We start from the raw sequence: 16,641 nt of genomic DNA, 5'->3' as shown, positions 1-16,641 counted from the left end.
TGACTTCCTTTATATGACTGACAGACTGCAACAGCGAGTTAAAAATCTTTGTTTATGTTCTACTGAAGTAACAAGGTCACCTACATCTTGGATGTCCTGGGGGTAAGCAGATAAACATCAAATTTTCATTTTTGGGCTAACTATCCCTTTAAGGTCTTTTGCCTTAGTAGGGCAGCGCTGAAATCAATAAACAACCAACAAGTAGAAACTAGGTCACGGAGGGCTTGGGAAACAAACACACATGGACAGTCTAATATTCCTGACAGACACCAATAGCATGCTTAAAATATTTGTGTTAGATTACTCTTATTTTTGGCCTTTACAGTGTCTAGGATTGCTTTGATGTTTTTTTTGTGATTGATTAGTGGCTGTGAAGATGTGATTAGTCAGGTTTCGCTCTGACGAGAACTATATTTAAGAAAAATAAATAATTTATATATATATATATATATATATATATATATATATATATATATATATATATATATATATATATATATATATATATACTTGAACAAAATGTTAAGACTAGGGAAATAGAGAACTGGCAATTTATTGAAAAGTGCATTTATACTCAAACAGGCTGTTCATCAGTTGCTCAAAAGTTTAAGACTATAGACTTAAAAAGTTCAAATCTGCACAAAATATGGCTTTCATGTCATTGTCCTTCAGGCAGTCACACAGTCATGACCTCCTGATGGCAAAACGTCTGTCTTTGAATAAGGCACACGCAAGTGAGCACTCAACATGCCATCGCTGCTGAGGTTGAACTCGGTCATTTTTGCATTTCTTAAAAGAACCTGAGAGTTATAGGCCAAAACAATGTCTGAAGGACATGAAAGCCACATTTCTGTGCAGATGTTAACTTTTTAAGTCTATGGTCTTAAACTTTTGATCAGTTGATGAATAGCCTGTTAGAGTTTAAATGCAGTTTTCAATATATTGCATATATTGCATATTCTCCATTTTTTCCTATTCTTTTATCATTTTGAAGCAATACTTACAACCTAATTATAATCACAAGTTATAAATACAAGTTATTAATACTTGTAATGTTTCTTCCAGCCTTAAGATTTTGTTCATCTATATAGATATAGATCATTTTGATCCATGCAATGCATTTTTTGGTTATTGTTTTAATACATTGCATGGGTCAAAACATGCCAACAATCAAAACTTCATTTTTGATTGGTAATATTCTTTGCTAAGAACTTGGACAGTTTTAACAGCGATTTTCTCAGTATTTTATTTATTTGTATTTATTTATTTGCATCCTCAGATTCCAAATTGTCAAATGTCTGTATCCCTGCCAAATATTGTCCTATCCGAAAGTGTATTTAAAATGGACTCTTATGACTTGTTGGTCCAGGGTCACAAATATCATAATTTTTGGAGACTATAATTTTTGACAGATTTCACTTTAATTTAGCAGACAGATTTTTTTAATAATTAATTTGATTAAATATACATTTTCTAAATATTATGTTTTAAATTATTACTAGTAAACAGAATATACGTAAGACAATAATTCATTATGTATTTGAATATATTCCTGATCTTATTCCTGGTTACTATTAATTTTGACATGACCAGATTTATCAGTTCACTGTTATAACCATTTGCTTTTGTAAAATGTTATAATGCCTGAATAAAATGCAAAGTAGACCAGTTGCACAAGACTATCATTGTTTCCACCCAAGTGAGTGGTTTGCCTTACATTATGATGAGTACACTCCTGTTGGACATATTTATTTACGGAAAAGCCATTAAATGACAGACAATGCATTGAAGTACTGCATGACATAAATATTTATTGAAACTTAAAGAAAATTAAAGAAAAATTAATAAGAAAAATATTAAGTAAATGTATCACTTTTTTATAAGAAAAGTGCAAATGCTAGATGAAAGAAATAAAATGCCCGTACCTACAGTTAATGCTTATAAATGTTAATAATTACAAGAGATAAGGATTCTACTAATGGAGTGAGGTAATTGCTGTTTAACATGTATGTTGAACATAAACAATATGCATTTACACCCCTGAGTGAAGTCAGTGCAGCTGACTGTGTTTGCATTGGTGCTCATTTCTGACTGTGCAATACATCCAAAGTGTCACTCCTCCCAGAACAAGCAGATAAAGATCATCCGATTGGTGTAAAACTTAACAAGATTAGAAGCCTGTGATCAAATAATTCATGGAAGTATGACACACTTCAACCTGCAGAGATACAAAAACAAAAATATAAGTTGTGTTCATATATTGTGTTTATACTAATATATGTTTAAATGTATTTAGTATGTTTGTGCAGTGATTAAAAATGATATATTTGGCTATGTGGATTTGTACATTTGCATTATAAAAATATCAAAGCAAGTGGCGAAGAAACACTTTAAGTAAACTTCAAAAAAAAAAAATTGATAACACTTAAACATGGACTTCATTGACAATCGTGCATAGACGAGATAGTCAAGCATAATTTCAAGCAAAGAAGTGAAGTAGCTTAGAAAAACGACTAGCATCATTTGTTTGAAGATGCTAAATGGTGTGATATTGTTTATAAGTGTGAATTAATTACTGAAATGTATGTGTTTGTACTTACTGGCACAACGCTGTGTGTAATCTTTGCAGCAATTTATACTGCAGTTAGTATTGCAGTTGCAGCGAAAGCGATTGTTGAACTTCTCATTGCATCTCCCCCTACAGGAGGTTGCGGCTGTACATACAAGCCAGCGTTAGTCAAACTCGCATGCTCTGTTTATAGGTAGAAGCTGTGTGGATGTTTGAGAGAGAGTCTTACTTAGGCTGGCAGAGGAGCACGAGGTCGGGGGGTTGAAGGTGACAAATCCTGGTGCGTTCTGTCCAATGTTGTTTGTGATCCAACTTTGATATTGAGACACTCGGGTGTAAACACCAGGAGAGTTGGGATCAGCACAGCCATAACCCCAGCTGGTGATACCAGACTGAACCCACACTGTACACTGCCTGCTCACCATCGGACCACCAGAATCCCCCTACAGAGAGTGGGACGAGACGAAAGAGAAAGGTTACAACATACAGTATGTAGATTAATGTATATTGCATTATTTTAGTGTCCTGATTGTGATGGTATTTGTGTGCATGATAATGTATGTCACCTTCTATATCTTTGATTTATTTTACAGTGTATATTTACATTACTCGAGCTACTTATTTTTAAGCATTTATCCTATTAGACAATGCAAATTTAAACTGTAGATCTTGAAATGTGTTATATGGTAGATTAATATGTTAGATAAAAAAAATCAGTTTGTTGTACCTGGCAGGTGTCTTTCCCTCCCTGGGTTAAACCAGCGCATATCATGTTGTTGGTAATAGATCCAGAACGCAGAAGATTACTGCATCGAACATTGTCCACCACTGGAACCATAGTCTCCTGCAGGATCCCAGGAGCAGCTAAACTCACTGAACACCAAAACGCACAACCATCTATTAGTGATCAGGAGTAGATATATACTTGAATGAATGGGTTTGTATGTGTTTGTACCTCCAGCTTGAATATCTCCCCAGCCTGTGATCCAGCTGCTGGTGCCAGAAATGAAGACACTGTTCTGGGCCGCCAGACACACGGGTCTAATGTAGTCGTTAAAGGTGACTGTGGAGGACAGCCGGAGCAGAGCGATGTCATTGTCATTTGTGGCGCTGTTGTAAGCGGAGTGGACGATTATTGTTCTCACGGTTCTACTGATTTCATTGACATTGACTCCTTGCTGTGTCCTCCTTCCCAAATACACACGCAGACTGGATGCAGTGACACTGAAAACAATCAGAGAGATGGAACATGGGAAAGTTGAAAAAATATATATATAAAGAGAGGTCAATACAGAGAGGTCTACTGTGTCCTGTCCAGAGGCCAGACATACAGGTTTCATTGATCGGGATGTGGGTGCCAAATTCTGCCCAGCCCCTGATAAGGAAGGTCCCTCCTCAGGCACATTATCCAAGGAGGATCATGAGGTCCGCAAACCAAGTTTGTGTGAGCCAGAATGGTGCAATCAACAGAACCTGCTCCTTGTCCTCCCTGATCTTGCACAGCGTCTGTGAACGTAGGCTCACTGGGGTAAAGGCATAAGTTAGGACATCCCAGGGCCAACTGTGTGCCAGAGCGTCCGTGCCAAGAGAGGTCTTAGTCAGGGAGTAGAACAACCGGCAATTTGAGAATCCCTGGGAGGTGAACAGGTCTACCTGAGCCTCGCCAAATCAACTCCAAATAAGCTGGATCATCCAGGGGTAAGGTTTCCATTCTCCAGGAGGATTGAGCTGTCGTGAGAGCATGTCAGCTACACCATTTAGTTCTCCTGAAATGTGAACAGCCTACAGCAATTTCAGCTGTGGTTGACTCTAAAGGAAGAGATGGTGGGTGAGTTGTGAGCTGCAAACAGCCAACAGTGGGAGAATTCCTGGGAGGCGAATAGGTTCACCTGAGCCTCGTCAAATCGACTCCAAATAAGCTGGATTGTTCTGGGGTGGAGTCTTCATTCACCAGGAAGAATGGGCTGTCATAAGAGCATGTGAACCACACGATTCAGTTCCCCTGAAATGTGAACAGCCCACAGCAATTTCAGCCATGGTTGACTCTAAAGGAAGAAATGGTGGGCGAGTTGCGACAAGCGCCATGAGTGAACAAAGCCCTGATGGTTGATGTATGCTGTGCGAATAGACTAGCCAAGCTTGCCCTGCAACACCTGTCCAGGAGCCCGATGCTGTCTGCCCGTTACAAACAGCGTCCCAGCCCATCAGAGAGGCTTCCGTGTTGACAACCACGTGCCTCAACACCTGTCCTAAGGGAACTCCTGCCTGTAGGAAAACATTTTTCCATTGACCACGGGCTGAAAAGATCTTTTTCTCTAAAGATCAGAGGCAATCAGGGGGATCCCATGACGTCAGTCAATGACATAATGTCATAGTGACTGACTGAAAGGGAACCAATTAGCTCCTACTTCCGAGTAGGTCTAAAACACTTCTAAGAACTAAACCCTAAAACCCACGACATGAAACAAAAACAAATTCTTTCCACTTGGTAAAAAAAAAAGAAAGAAATAAAGAAAATGTGGAATGGAAAAACAAATCTTTTCCTGATTGCATTTGAACCTAAAGCATGACATAATAGCTCACGTCTACATCTTATCTACGTTTTTTTTTTCTTTCTGTCATTTCTTCTGTTTTACCAGTTAAAAAAAGTTAATTTATGTATTCAGATCAATCTTACCCAGGTAAGCAATGAGCAGCTGTCAGCACCCACTCGCTGTTGATGAGGGAGCCTCCACAAAAATGACGTCCAGAAGCATGCAGACTGACCTGCCACGGCCATGAGCCCTCAGAGGCATCCACGCCACCCACAATACGAGTGTTTAGAGGAGCCTGTCCACAAACTATGAGAAAGACAGATGGTTCAAATAAGTATTTCCATATTTCTACATTTTAGACTTGATGTCTTTAGAATGAGAGATCTTACCATTCAGCTGAGAAAGTGAACCTGCCAGGGCAGAAATAAAATGCCCATTAGAGCAATTTCATTTAAATTTAAATGAATAATGAAACTGTGCAACATTATTGCAATTAATGTAAGATTATTGGTGGGAATGACTTTACCATAAACCCTTGCAATGTTTTTTTGTTCAAATTTATTGTTCATGCCTACATGACACTGAACTCCAAGTTTCATGTCAGTGAGTCATTATTTTCACAAAGGCTGTTCTTAGGCGCTGTGCCACAAAGCAAAAACATATTCTGCTTTTCTGTTTAATGTCTTTGTTCACAGTTATCCTCACCTTCATAGATGTAGCATGAGACCTTACCTTTGGCACACATGAGAAGGGTCAAAGTGACGCACGTTAATCTCCACATCTTCACACAGTTTGTCTGTTCTGTAGCAGAATGGATGCTGGTGTTTCATTTGGTCCTCTGAGACTCCTTCAACCCCTTTTATATAGTTCTATAAGCTTCTCAATTTCTCTTCTCATCTGTCACTCACCTGCCCACTTCTTTTCTCTTTATGCTCCTCCTCCTTTTTTATCATCCTCTTCAAATTTTTTTTAGTATGAACTGCCAAGCACACGTACTTCACTGAGAACATTTTCACAATTCTGCAATTAGTCATTGTTAATTAATTGCAGTTATGTTTGTAGGGGTCATGATACATGCAGATACATTTGTATGGTTATTGTTAGAGAAGTCACACATATTGTAATACTATAAAAAATAAATTCATAGCTTTTTTTATTCATTTGATACTGTGGAATTTGGACCTTTTTTTTTCGGAAGACTTTTAAACTGGACCAACAAGTTAAGTTACAAGGAAAAATAAAGAAAAATTAAACTTAAATATCGTTTTTGCATTGCATTTCAATATAAAGGATAACAAGTATCTTAAGACATCATGAACTCTTTCCTCATTCTAGTTCTTTTTCATGGAAGACTTGATTTTATTTCCTGCTTGCTTAATTTCTTGCAACACACAAATAAAGAAAAAAAACACAATACATATAGGGCGTGATGAATATAATACCCCTCAGAAACCAAGACACAATGTGTTACATACAAGAATGTATTGTCCGATGGCAGCCAAATTACTCATCATAAAAGCCAATGGTGAATCAGTGTGCGTGTGTGTTTTACATTTTGGGATTTTTACCTGAAGGCAGAAAAAGGAAATATTAAACAACAAAGTTGGTTTCTGTACTGCCAACGTCTTTTATAATAAGATAACTGAAATCAGCTAAAGAGTAAATATTAGCTGTAAAACTGCAATAGTTCTTTAGCACAGGGACAACAATTGCATGCTTAAAAATATTTGTGGTAGATTTACAATGTCTAGGATCTCTTTGATGCTTTTGTGATTGTTTAGTGGCTGTGTAAACGTGATCAGTCTGGCTCTCAGGTTTCTCTCTAGTTCTCTCACCTCTAACATAATTATGACGGCACTACATCACAGGTCTCAAGATCCGGAAAAATAAAGAATACAGAATCCTGAAAGTTGGCCTTAGTCTTAGTATGCCTTTATTGTATTGTCTTTAAATTTGCTCATTAATCAGAGATCAGACGCCGTCAGAATACCAAATGTGGAACACATCAAACAGAGAATTACTTGTTGTTTGCAAATCAGATCAACTATTATTTAGGTTCCTTCATCAAGGGCACAAGGACAAAATAGTACATGACGACTTTACTTTTTTTATTGAACATTTCAAACATGCGCCAAATTCTTAATGTAACTTTCAAATGTTTTTTAAAACCATTCCAATTTTAGTTTATTTTAGTAAAACATGTCAAGCAAATTTGTATTCATTGTTTTTTTTTTAAACAAAAACCAAATATTTCTTGGTTTTGGGGAGATTTTACTTTGATTTGGCAAACAAACGTTTTACAAATGTGTACATTGTAGCAGCTTCACTAAAACGTTTCAGTATTTTTTTTTTGATATTACAATATCAAGGAAATGTTGTATTCAAGCAATTCTATGTAATAGCATTTAATTGAATAAATTAAGACAAGGTGCGCATTTTCGAATGTGTTCACATTTGTAACACAGCTCTTTCAAAACCTGATTTAATGTTTGCATTACAGCTGCATATAATTTTATTTCCTCATAACACAGATCATTGTAATATACACTGACAACCTTTGGTTTAATTAACAGAACAGTATGATATTTCTATTTAACAATCAGTTATTTATCTAGCAAATATTGCAAGGCAAATCACCCTGGCAAATCACCCTGCTTTCTGAATTAAAAATGGCAGCGGCTATTTGCACTAAGTCTAAACAGCCATAGAGGCTATTTACAGTAGGTGTTAATAGCAATTAGATGCTGTTTACACTTAGTGCAAATAGCAGCATTTTTAGTGACATTCTATTAGTGCAAATAGCTATAAATTCTATTTACACTATGCAGGATTTTCTGCTATTTATACTACTTATTGTAAATAAACAACAAACATACACCCACATACGTTGTGTTTCATGTTTTATACTATACAAACTATATTTTCCATACCTTAACCCAAAGCTTACCCCTCAGACTACTTTACATTTTAAAAAAAAAAATTAATTAAACTATATGTTGTTATTTATTTTGGAAATTGCACACTCATAGCTCTAAAAATCTATAAATGTACTGCACCAAATGATTTACTGATTAAATTAACCCAGTTGGATTAAATGATGCACAAATTTGAGTGATGAAACACACTGAAGTGTACAAGAAGACGTGTAAAGGAAGGGCTTAATAGTACTAGCACTTCTCACTTCGAAAATGCAAATGCAACAGAATAACACATCATCTTTATACATTAGAATAACTCATAAAACAGCGTTAAACAACACTACATAGAGTTAGAACTTTTTGTTTTGGATTGTATGCCAAATGATTTAAAAATGGCAGATGTGACCTAGTGCCTAAGGCTGGTGATCAGTGTGAAAGAATGGTAATCACTATCACAGCCTAAAGCAAGGCACCTTAGTTCAGGTTGCTGCAAGGGATTTTTTTTTGTTATGTCAAGACGAAATTGCTTTAAATAAAAGCATCTGCTAAATAAGTACTGTACTTGCAGATGTAGGCTGCTCAACAGTGTCATACTGAAGGTTAATGTATGTTTATTAGAATTTGCACTAAAAATATTAGGCAGTTCGATTTTTTGTATACATTTGCAGTGGTAAAATCTGCTCGATCTCTGTGAGCGCTGTTACTAACGTGCAATTAAAAAGCACACCCAAACAATTTAAAAGACAAAAAACCTAATAACATGATTCTACATCAGTCAAGTGATTGAAATTTTGTTCAAAAACTTCATTTTGTTTTTCTCAGAATGAGGCAGACAATATATTCTAAACAGTAATAAAGGCTACTAGCATTGGGTTATAAATAGCCTATTGCCTGCTTTAGTAAAATACCATGGCTTGCAGAACACAGATAAACCATATATTGTCGCGTCGTGTCTTTACTGTTGTCCTACTGTTGGATATTCAAATTAATAGCCAGATCGTGAATATTCAATTACCAACGCAGTCTTGTTCTTGACAGGATTCAGCTGTGTCAATTACAGCCTTAATCAAACTCTGACATTCAAATATGTGCTCGTGCTGCCGCTGGTCCAGAGAGGCCTGTTTACCTAAACATCTTTGTGCAAGTTTTTTGCACATGCATTCAAAAAATCACAGAAGCACTGAAATAAAAGTTTATTATATATAGAAACAACGCTCTACAGAAGCGATCAAACTTTAGTATTTTGTTGTTTTTGTTTTTTTGTTTACATTTTGTAAATTATTGTTTATACAATATAGTAGACTGTATAATAGCAATATACATTATATACAATTTTATATATATATATATATATATATATATATATATATATATATATATATATATATATATATATATATAAGAAGCTTGGGAAATATTTGCTCAGGAATGTTTTTAGTTTTAGCACTTTGAGTTTGTTCAATACTCTATAAATGCATTTTGTTTGCGTTACTATAGCAAAACAAACTTTTTGCCAGATTAGGACCTATATGTTTCATGTAGGATATTTTCATGATCTGTATTATTTTAAATAGGACAAGCAAGACTTCTAACTGTATTTTTAAATCAGTAAATATATAATAAAAATACTGTCTTAAATAAAGTTTGATGAAGCAAATTGTAATCCAGAGAAGATGACTTCTACGTGTTGTAACAAATCACAGTTATTACCAGAAGGTACCAACAAAATGGTAATTAAAATGATCAGAAACCTTTTAATAGGTACAGAGAACCTACAAAACTCCTCAATCCGGTTCAGCAGTGCTTTTTGTTTAGAAGTCATACACTTTTAAAAAATAAAGGTACAAAAGCTGTCACTGGGGCGGTACCTTTTCAAAAGGTATACTTTTGTACCTATAAGGTTCAAATATGTACACTTTAAGTACTAATATGTACATTTAAGATACCAAAATGGACCCTTTAGGTACAAACATGTCCTTTATGAAAAGGTACCACCCCAGTAACAGCTTTTGTACCTTTATTTCTGTGAGTGTATGTACTCATGCGGTACATTTGCAATGACGCAAGTTGGAAGCGATGACACAAAGGAACTTAAAAATGCAAGTCATCATGTGAAAAAAAAATCACGTATCTCAGGAACAAGACAATGCAAGGATAAGGATGTAAAAATAAACACAATAAGACATGCAACATCACACGGTGTAATCATGTAGTAGGTAAATATGCATAGCCGATTGTACAAACCGGTAACTGTTTGAGGAAAGGTTAGAGATTTGTTAAGCAATATTTACATTAATGTTCGGTTGCAGTCATAAGACTGAAATGTCATATTGTTATGTAATTGTTCGAAAACTATGATCTTCTGTAAAATCTTTTGTGAAAGAGTTCATTGTACCAAGAAAATGTTGTTTTCAGATGTCAGATAAATGAATGCAAAGTGCTCTTCAGATAACATCATATAGGGAGATAACTTTATGACAAACAGGTCTTGAGACATTTAGTCATGAATAATTTTTTACTGGCACCGACTGTAAAAATGTTACCCTTTTAGCCATTTCATAACATCGTGATCACTTTGGAAATGTAATATGTTACAGGTTACAAGTTACCATATTTATAACGTAACGGCTCCAATTATATCAAGGTGATCACATTTTGCAAATAGTCTGATAACTTGAGAAGTATAGTATTTTTCTCTTCTTTCAGAAGTATAGTCTGCAAATTTATACATGAGTCAAGGCTAAATGGTATGATACACAGTAGGATTTCTAGAAAAGAATACTTCAATAAATAAATTATGAATAATTCACTATAATTGTGTGAATAACTTGTAATTATGTAGTCTGCATTAAAATGTAACTGTAATCTTATTATGAGCATTTTACAATGTATACTCTAATAAGTAAAAAAAAATTGTATCTGTTTGTATCGGTTATGTAATCAGTTTTCTGTCTGACACACAAGGATCCAGCAGCTTTTCAAATGGACTATGGCCAGGTATGGACACTGCTAAATTGTTATTAGCCTTTCTCATAGAACATACGATCCCTTGAGGACTACATACTGAAGTAAATGAATGTTGCTCATTACTCTAATTTGCCAGATTGTGTGTTGATAGGCTTCTTTTGCAAAGGTGTTAATCAGCCTCTCAAATCAAGACTAATCTCTCAAGGACTTTCTGGACCAAGCTTTATTGACTGGGTTCAGCGTTCACTGTGGATCACGACACTGTGTTCATGAGGGATATGGCAGATGCACTGGCTTACAATCACAAGTTGGTGGATACCACAGCACCCTGTTTTGTCACAGCTGCCAATCACATGCCAAGTCGAGCCCCAGTTGATCTTCACAAGTGAAGTTGTAATAGATCATCATGAGTCTCCCTTCATGACTCCGCTGACCTTATAAAGGCTCTTCATGTCATGGGGGATCATTCAGAGTCACGTCACGTCTCATCTGATCGTCAGGAGTCACTTCATCTCAACTGGCCATACAGAGTCAAGTCACAACATCCCTGTTGATTTTCGCCAATCAGGTCCTGCAATTATTGATTGTCATATCATTGCTGGTCTGCTAGAATCATTGCAACTGAGTCCTATATCCTGTTTGTGGCCCCCAGATTTTCAAGGTCAGTTCATCAGGCTCCCACATTGTCATCCAACATGGAGGATCCACCGCTGGTGTCAGTAAGAGCAGCTGGTGTCCCTAAACCTGCACTTATCCATTTGTTTCTGAACCAATTCCCGTCTGAAGTGCTGCCCATTACGGGGACTGTTTTGTTGCGTTTAGGCTGCGTACTCCACCACAGAACTGACTGCCACAGAGATGGCCACGAGAATGTCTCCCAGTGCTGTTGCTGCAGAACTTCTTGAGGTAGTGGCGCATGCAGCTGTGTTCCCTGAGGTGAGGGTACCTGCCACAGTTTCTCCAGTGGTGGCGGCACTGGCTACAGAACCTCTTAGCATTGCGGTGCTCACTTAGTGGTGATGATCTCCCATGATCTTCTGTCCTGTCCCTTCATGGCTAAACAAGCCGTCGATGAATGGTTATGTCACAAACTGGTTTCTGAACTTCAAATGAATAAAACCCTGCTAATGGATCCCATCGCCTTTGTTACAGTGCACAGTATTGTGTTTTGTTTTGTTTTCTGAAGAAAATAGAAACCTAAGTCCATGCAGCATCCAGAATCTTTTCTGTTGCAAGTGTAGTGTATTGGTAAAATGCTTGCATAGTGATGAAAAATGAGGCTTTGCTAAATTTTAATTATGTTAAACCTAAAAATAATAAATTAATACCATAGCCATAGGCTGTGAAGCTTTGCAAATCCTGGTACTGAGTCAACATTATTGTCTCTAATGAATGCTAGACTTTATTTTCCATTGAGATGCTTGCTACTTCCTTATAGGTCATCCTGAATCATACACATAGTTTCTAAAAAGCACCTCCTTCAGCGTGACTGTGGTTAAAAAATTCCTGGTGGTAGCCGTTCTTTGTGGCTTGTGGGTTTATTATTAGTGAGGTGTTATGTGCATGTGATTTATATCTAATAAATTGTTCCTAGCTACCATGAAATTTAATACAACAGCAGTAGTTACTGATGTTTAGCCTACTGAAGTAAAATGGCTTATTTTTTTGAATAAGCTCATGTTTTGTGACTTTGTAATTTTTTAATTGTAAATATTACTGTTAGATGTTGAGTTTAAATATTCAAGTATTAATGTCACAAACAATTTACACCTGTAAAATGTGCTTTAGGTTGTACTTTTATATTATGTCCTTGTACATTTTATAACTGAGTACTCAAAGTAATTTATATATACATATACTATATGGTTAGTGTTATGATTAGGGTTTGGTTTTTAGTTACTATAATGTAATTATACATTATATTATAATAATAGTAAGTACATGTAACATGGAATAAAATACATGCTAAACCTTTAAAGGTGTCCACCATAAATAAGTGTTAGGATGTGTTTTTTAGACTAAAGAAAGCTCACAAGTTATTCCACAGAACATTTTGTACACATATATTAATGTTCCCCAATTACTTTTTGCTAAATACATCTTTGTAATACACCAGGAATTGTTTTTTCTAATAAACCAAAATAATCTTGAGCTATATTAGGCTATAGGCTTGGCTGAGTTGGCTTTTTTCACAAAAGGTTAAGAGTCAGTGTTTTGTTAGAAAGAGATATCTGTGCTCAATACAAAATCCGCCCCCTGTTGGTGTCATTTATTACAGCAAGAGACTTCACAAGTCAGATGATGCAAAGTATTTATTCAATCATTTAAATGGATACAGATTATATACAAGACTCGAATTATATTACTATTCAGTGCAGGTAATGCTAGATATTATGTAATCAAAATATTTTCAGTACAGTATCAATATTTTATATACTTTCTATACTGAATTATGAATTTTTTTTTGTTATTATTTCATTATTATTTGTTTATTTGACATGAATTTAAAGAAATCTTTAGCCTTGGAACAATTATTTAAATGTAATTTGGGGCTGATTTAAAGAAATATTTATACATTTGTTTTGATAGATACACAGCTTATATATAATGTTTGACAAAACTAACACACACATACATATAGAGATGGAAAGAGAGAGAGGAGGTGAGACATGTAGACGCTTAGGCCAACCAAAAATTACCACCTGTGATTCCCTGCAAAAACAAAAAACCAAACAGAGCTGAAGGACTTTATTTCAAAACCATAAACATGATAAACATTTGCAACTGTATTTGGACTTACGGCAACGATTCTCATAATCCCTACAGCAGTTTCTGCGGCAGCCAGGATTGCAGTTGCAGCGGTTGCGGATGTCAAATCTCTCATCACATCTCTTGCGACAAGAGACTGAGGCTACAGTAAAACAACAACAACAAGCATTATGCAGAGAATAAAGTGGTATTTATAAAAAATAAATCTGTACAGCTATGTGAAAGAGAGTTACACTGATTGGGCGGAGGTCTGAAAGTAGCAGCTGTTATTGGAGTAGTAGAAACTCGTGTGGTAGTAGAAGTGGTTGAGGTAGTAGAAACAGGTGAGGCCGTAGAAGTAGCCTGGCATGGGCTTAAAGTGTTGAAAATGATGAATCCTGGAAGGTTCTGGCCAACGTTGTTGGTGATCCAACTCTGATACTGTGACACTCGGGTGTAAACACCAGGCGAGCTGGGATCAGCACAGCCATAACCCCAGCTGGTGATACCAGACTGAATCCACAAAGAACACTGCTTGCTCACCATTGGACCACCAGAGTCTCCCTACACAAAAACAGTATTTCTTTGAAAAATATATTTGAAGAACCCAGTGGACTTTCAGATTCACAGCATGTTTTGAAATGTTTGTTGTACCTGGCAGGTGTCTTTGCCTCCCTCTATTAAACCGGCACATATCATGTTGCTGGTAACAGATCCAGAACCAAGAAGGTTATTACACTGCTCATTAGCCACCACTGGAACCATAGTCTCCTGCAGGATCCCAGGAGCAGCTAAACTCACTGAACACCAAAAACACATAATCATCTATAAGTAATGTTAGGGGAAGATGTATAAATAAATGAATGCATGTCTATACATGTTTGTACCTCCAGATCGAACATCTCCCCAGCCTGTGATCCAGCTGCTGGTGCCATTACTGAAGATGCTGTTCTGGGCCGCCAGACACACTGGTCTAATATAGTTATTAAAGGTTACTGTGGAGGACAGCCGGAGCAGAGCGATGTCATTGTCGCTGGTTTGACTGTTGTAGGACGGGTGGACGATGATGGAGATGACATTTCTACTGATTTCATAAGTATTGACTCCTTGCTGTGTTCTCTTTCCCAGGTACACAAGCAGATCGGATGTGCTGACACTGAAAACAGATGAAGGTGGGAAAAAAATCTGTTAATAGTGTAAATAATCAGTGGTTTGGATGAATGGTTGAATACTGATGTGAATCTTACCCAGGTAAGCAGTGAGCTGCAGTCAGCACCCACTCACTGTTAATGAGGGAGCCTCCACAAAAATGACCTCCGAAGCTGGAGCTTTGCAGACTGACCTGCCACGGCCATGAACCCTCAAATGCATCCACACCGCCAACAATACGGGTGTTTAGAGGAGCCTGTCCACAAACTATGAGAAAGAAAGAAAATTAGATTTTTTTTGGCACATTTCTGTTCAGAAAAGTTGACACCTAAAGAGTGAGATAAGCACTTACCATTCAACTGAGACAGTGAACCTGTAGTGGAAGAGACAGAGTAACACATTAAAGAGGAAAGGTCATCCAGCGGCATGTGATGTCCTCCAGCTAATTCATTTGATTAAATTATCCCTCATGAACCAGGACCATGGCAGAAACATATACTGCTGATGAAGTTTCTATCTGAACCAAGTAAAAGTGCTTACCTTGAACACATAAGAGCAGGGCCAAACCGCCACACGTTAGTCTCCACATCTTCACAAACCGTCTCTTCTCTTGCAGAATGGATGGAGAGTGTGAATTTAGTTCTCCTTTTGCTCACAAAGCCTTTTTATATTCATTCTCCAGTACACTCATCTAATCACTCTAATCTCACACTAATCCATTTTTACTATTATTTTCTGCTCCTTGCCCTGTTTTCATAATGCAAGCCTGTTAAACATGCATTCTAGAGCTAAGTTCACTAAATATGCTAGTTTTGTTTTCAGAGATTAACAGTTTTATTAATATCAGTCTATTTCGAACAGGGTGTACATAGTTTAGCATGTAAATGCATTATTTACTAAACCTCATGTTGATACAAACCTGTTTGACTTCAAACGGTGGAACAGAAAAGATGTTAGGAATGATACAGCAGTCACCATTCTCTTTCACCATTCACTGCATGGAAAAAAGGAATAAATGTCATTTTCAGTTCAGTTCAACTATTCCTTTAAGAACAGTGGGAACATTTTTGAGGTCTTTGAAGTAAAATATAAAAAACAAATAGCACAAGATTATACTAGAAGTTGAAACAGATAGCCATGCTTTGTCACAAAAATAATAGAAATCACATTTAAATTCCAGTAAAAGTGATCAAATGTAGCTATTTTAACTTTGACCTTTTTATTAACTAAACGATCCAAAATAAAAATGAGCAATTTAGCAGGCAGTTTGATTTCAGATATGAAAATGCAGAGCGAGCGACGTGAGAGAATGTGAACTGAGTATTTAGAGGAGGCTTCGTCCATCACCGCACAGCAATTAAGCTAAGCTCAGTTTATCTGGATTTGTGACAAACAGATACAAAAAAAGGTGTTGGCGAAACACACAAGTACAAAAATTACAGTATTTGTTAGTCTGAGACACTAATGAGACACTAATTATGACTTAAAGTCAGCTTGTGGCAGTCAGACAGCGTCACTGTAAAAGTATAACAGAGGGCAGGTGAATCAGTGTCACAACTGTAGTGTTCCAGCTATTCCAATTTCATTTTTCAAAATAAATCACGAAGTTCAAGTAATAACACATTCTCTTAGGTGTTTAATAATCTCAGAACACAAGCAAGAAAACAGCACATATTAGCACATCTTTTTTTCAACACAACATTCATTTGAATTTCTGAATATCATTATCTATCACTCACTCTATCTATATATCTAT

The 16,641-nt window shown here is 36.3% G+C and overlaps 1 protein-coding gene across 1 annotated transcript; it reads right to left on the bottom strand.

Moving 5' to 3' along the window:
• Nucleotides 1–1,777: 1,777 nt before the first annotated feature.
• Nucleotides 1,778–15,474, bottom strand: LOC122347294 (transmembrane protease serine 9-like). Its single transcript, XM_043242482.1, has 16 exons — nt 15,426–15,474; nt 15,238–15,258; nt 14,984–15,152; nt 14,624–14,892; nt 14,391–14,536; nt 13,991–14,300; nt 13,789–13,899; nt 13,688–13,700; nt 5,836–5,921; nt 5,493–5,513; nt 5,247–5,409; nt 3,525–3,793; nt 3,297–3,442; nt 2,799–3,012; nt 2,601–2,714; nt 1,778–2,218 (listed from the first exon to the last, which is right to left on the bottom strand). Exons 1-16 carry the CDS (start codon nt 15,472–15,474, stop codon nt 2,214–2,216), a joined length of 2,106 nt encoding a protein of 701 aa, XP_043098417.1. The 3' UTR covers nt 1,778–2,213.
• Between the last annotated feature and the right edge of the window lie 1,167 nt (nt 15,475–16,641).

Source organism: Puntigrus tetrazona, chromosome 6, assembly GCF_018831695.1.
Source record: "Puntigrus tetrazona isolate hp1 chromosome 6, ASM1883169v1, whole genome shotgun sequence".
NCBI classification, from domain to species: domain Eukaryota; kingdom Metazoa; phylum Chordata; class Actinopteri; order Cypriniformes; family Cyprinidae; genus Puntigrus; species Puntigrus tetrazona.
This window is presented reverse-complemented; position numbering and strand designations above follow the sequence as displayed.

Excerpts from the sequence above, each read along its gene's own strand:
- LOC122347294 (XM_043242482.1), bottom strand. The coding sequence starts at position 15,474 with ATGTGGAGACTAACGTGTGGCGGTTTGGCCCTGCTCTTATGTGTTCAA. Across the intron at positions 14,537-14,623 it reads GGGAGATGTTCGATCTGGAG|TGAGTTTAGCTGCTCCTGGG; the intron begins GTACAAACATGT and ends TTTGGTGTTCAG. Across the intron at positions 3,013-3,296 it reads GAGGGAAAGACACCTGCCAG|GGGGATTCTGGTGGTCCGAT; the intron begins GTACAACAAACT and ends CACTCTCTGTAG.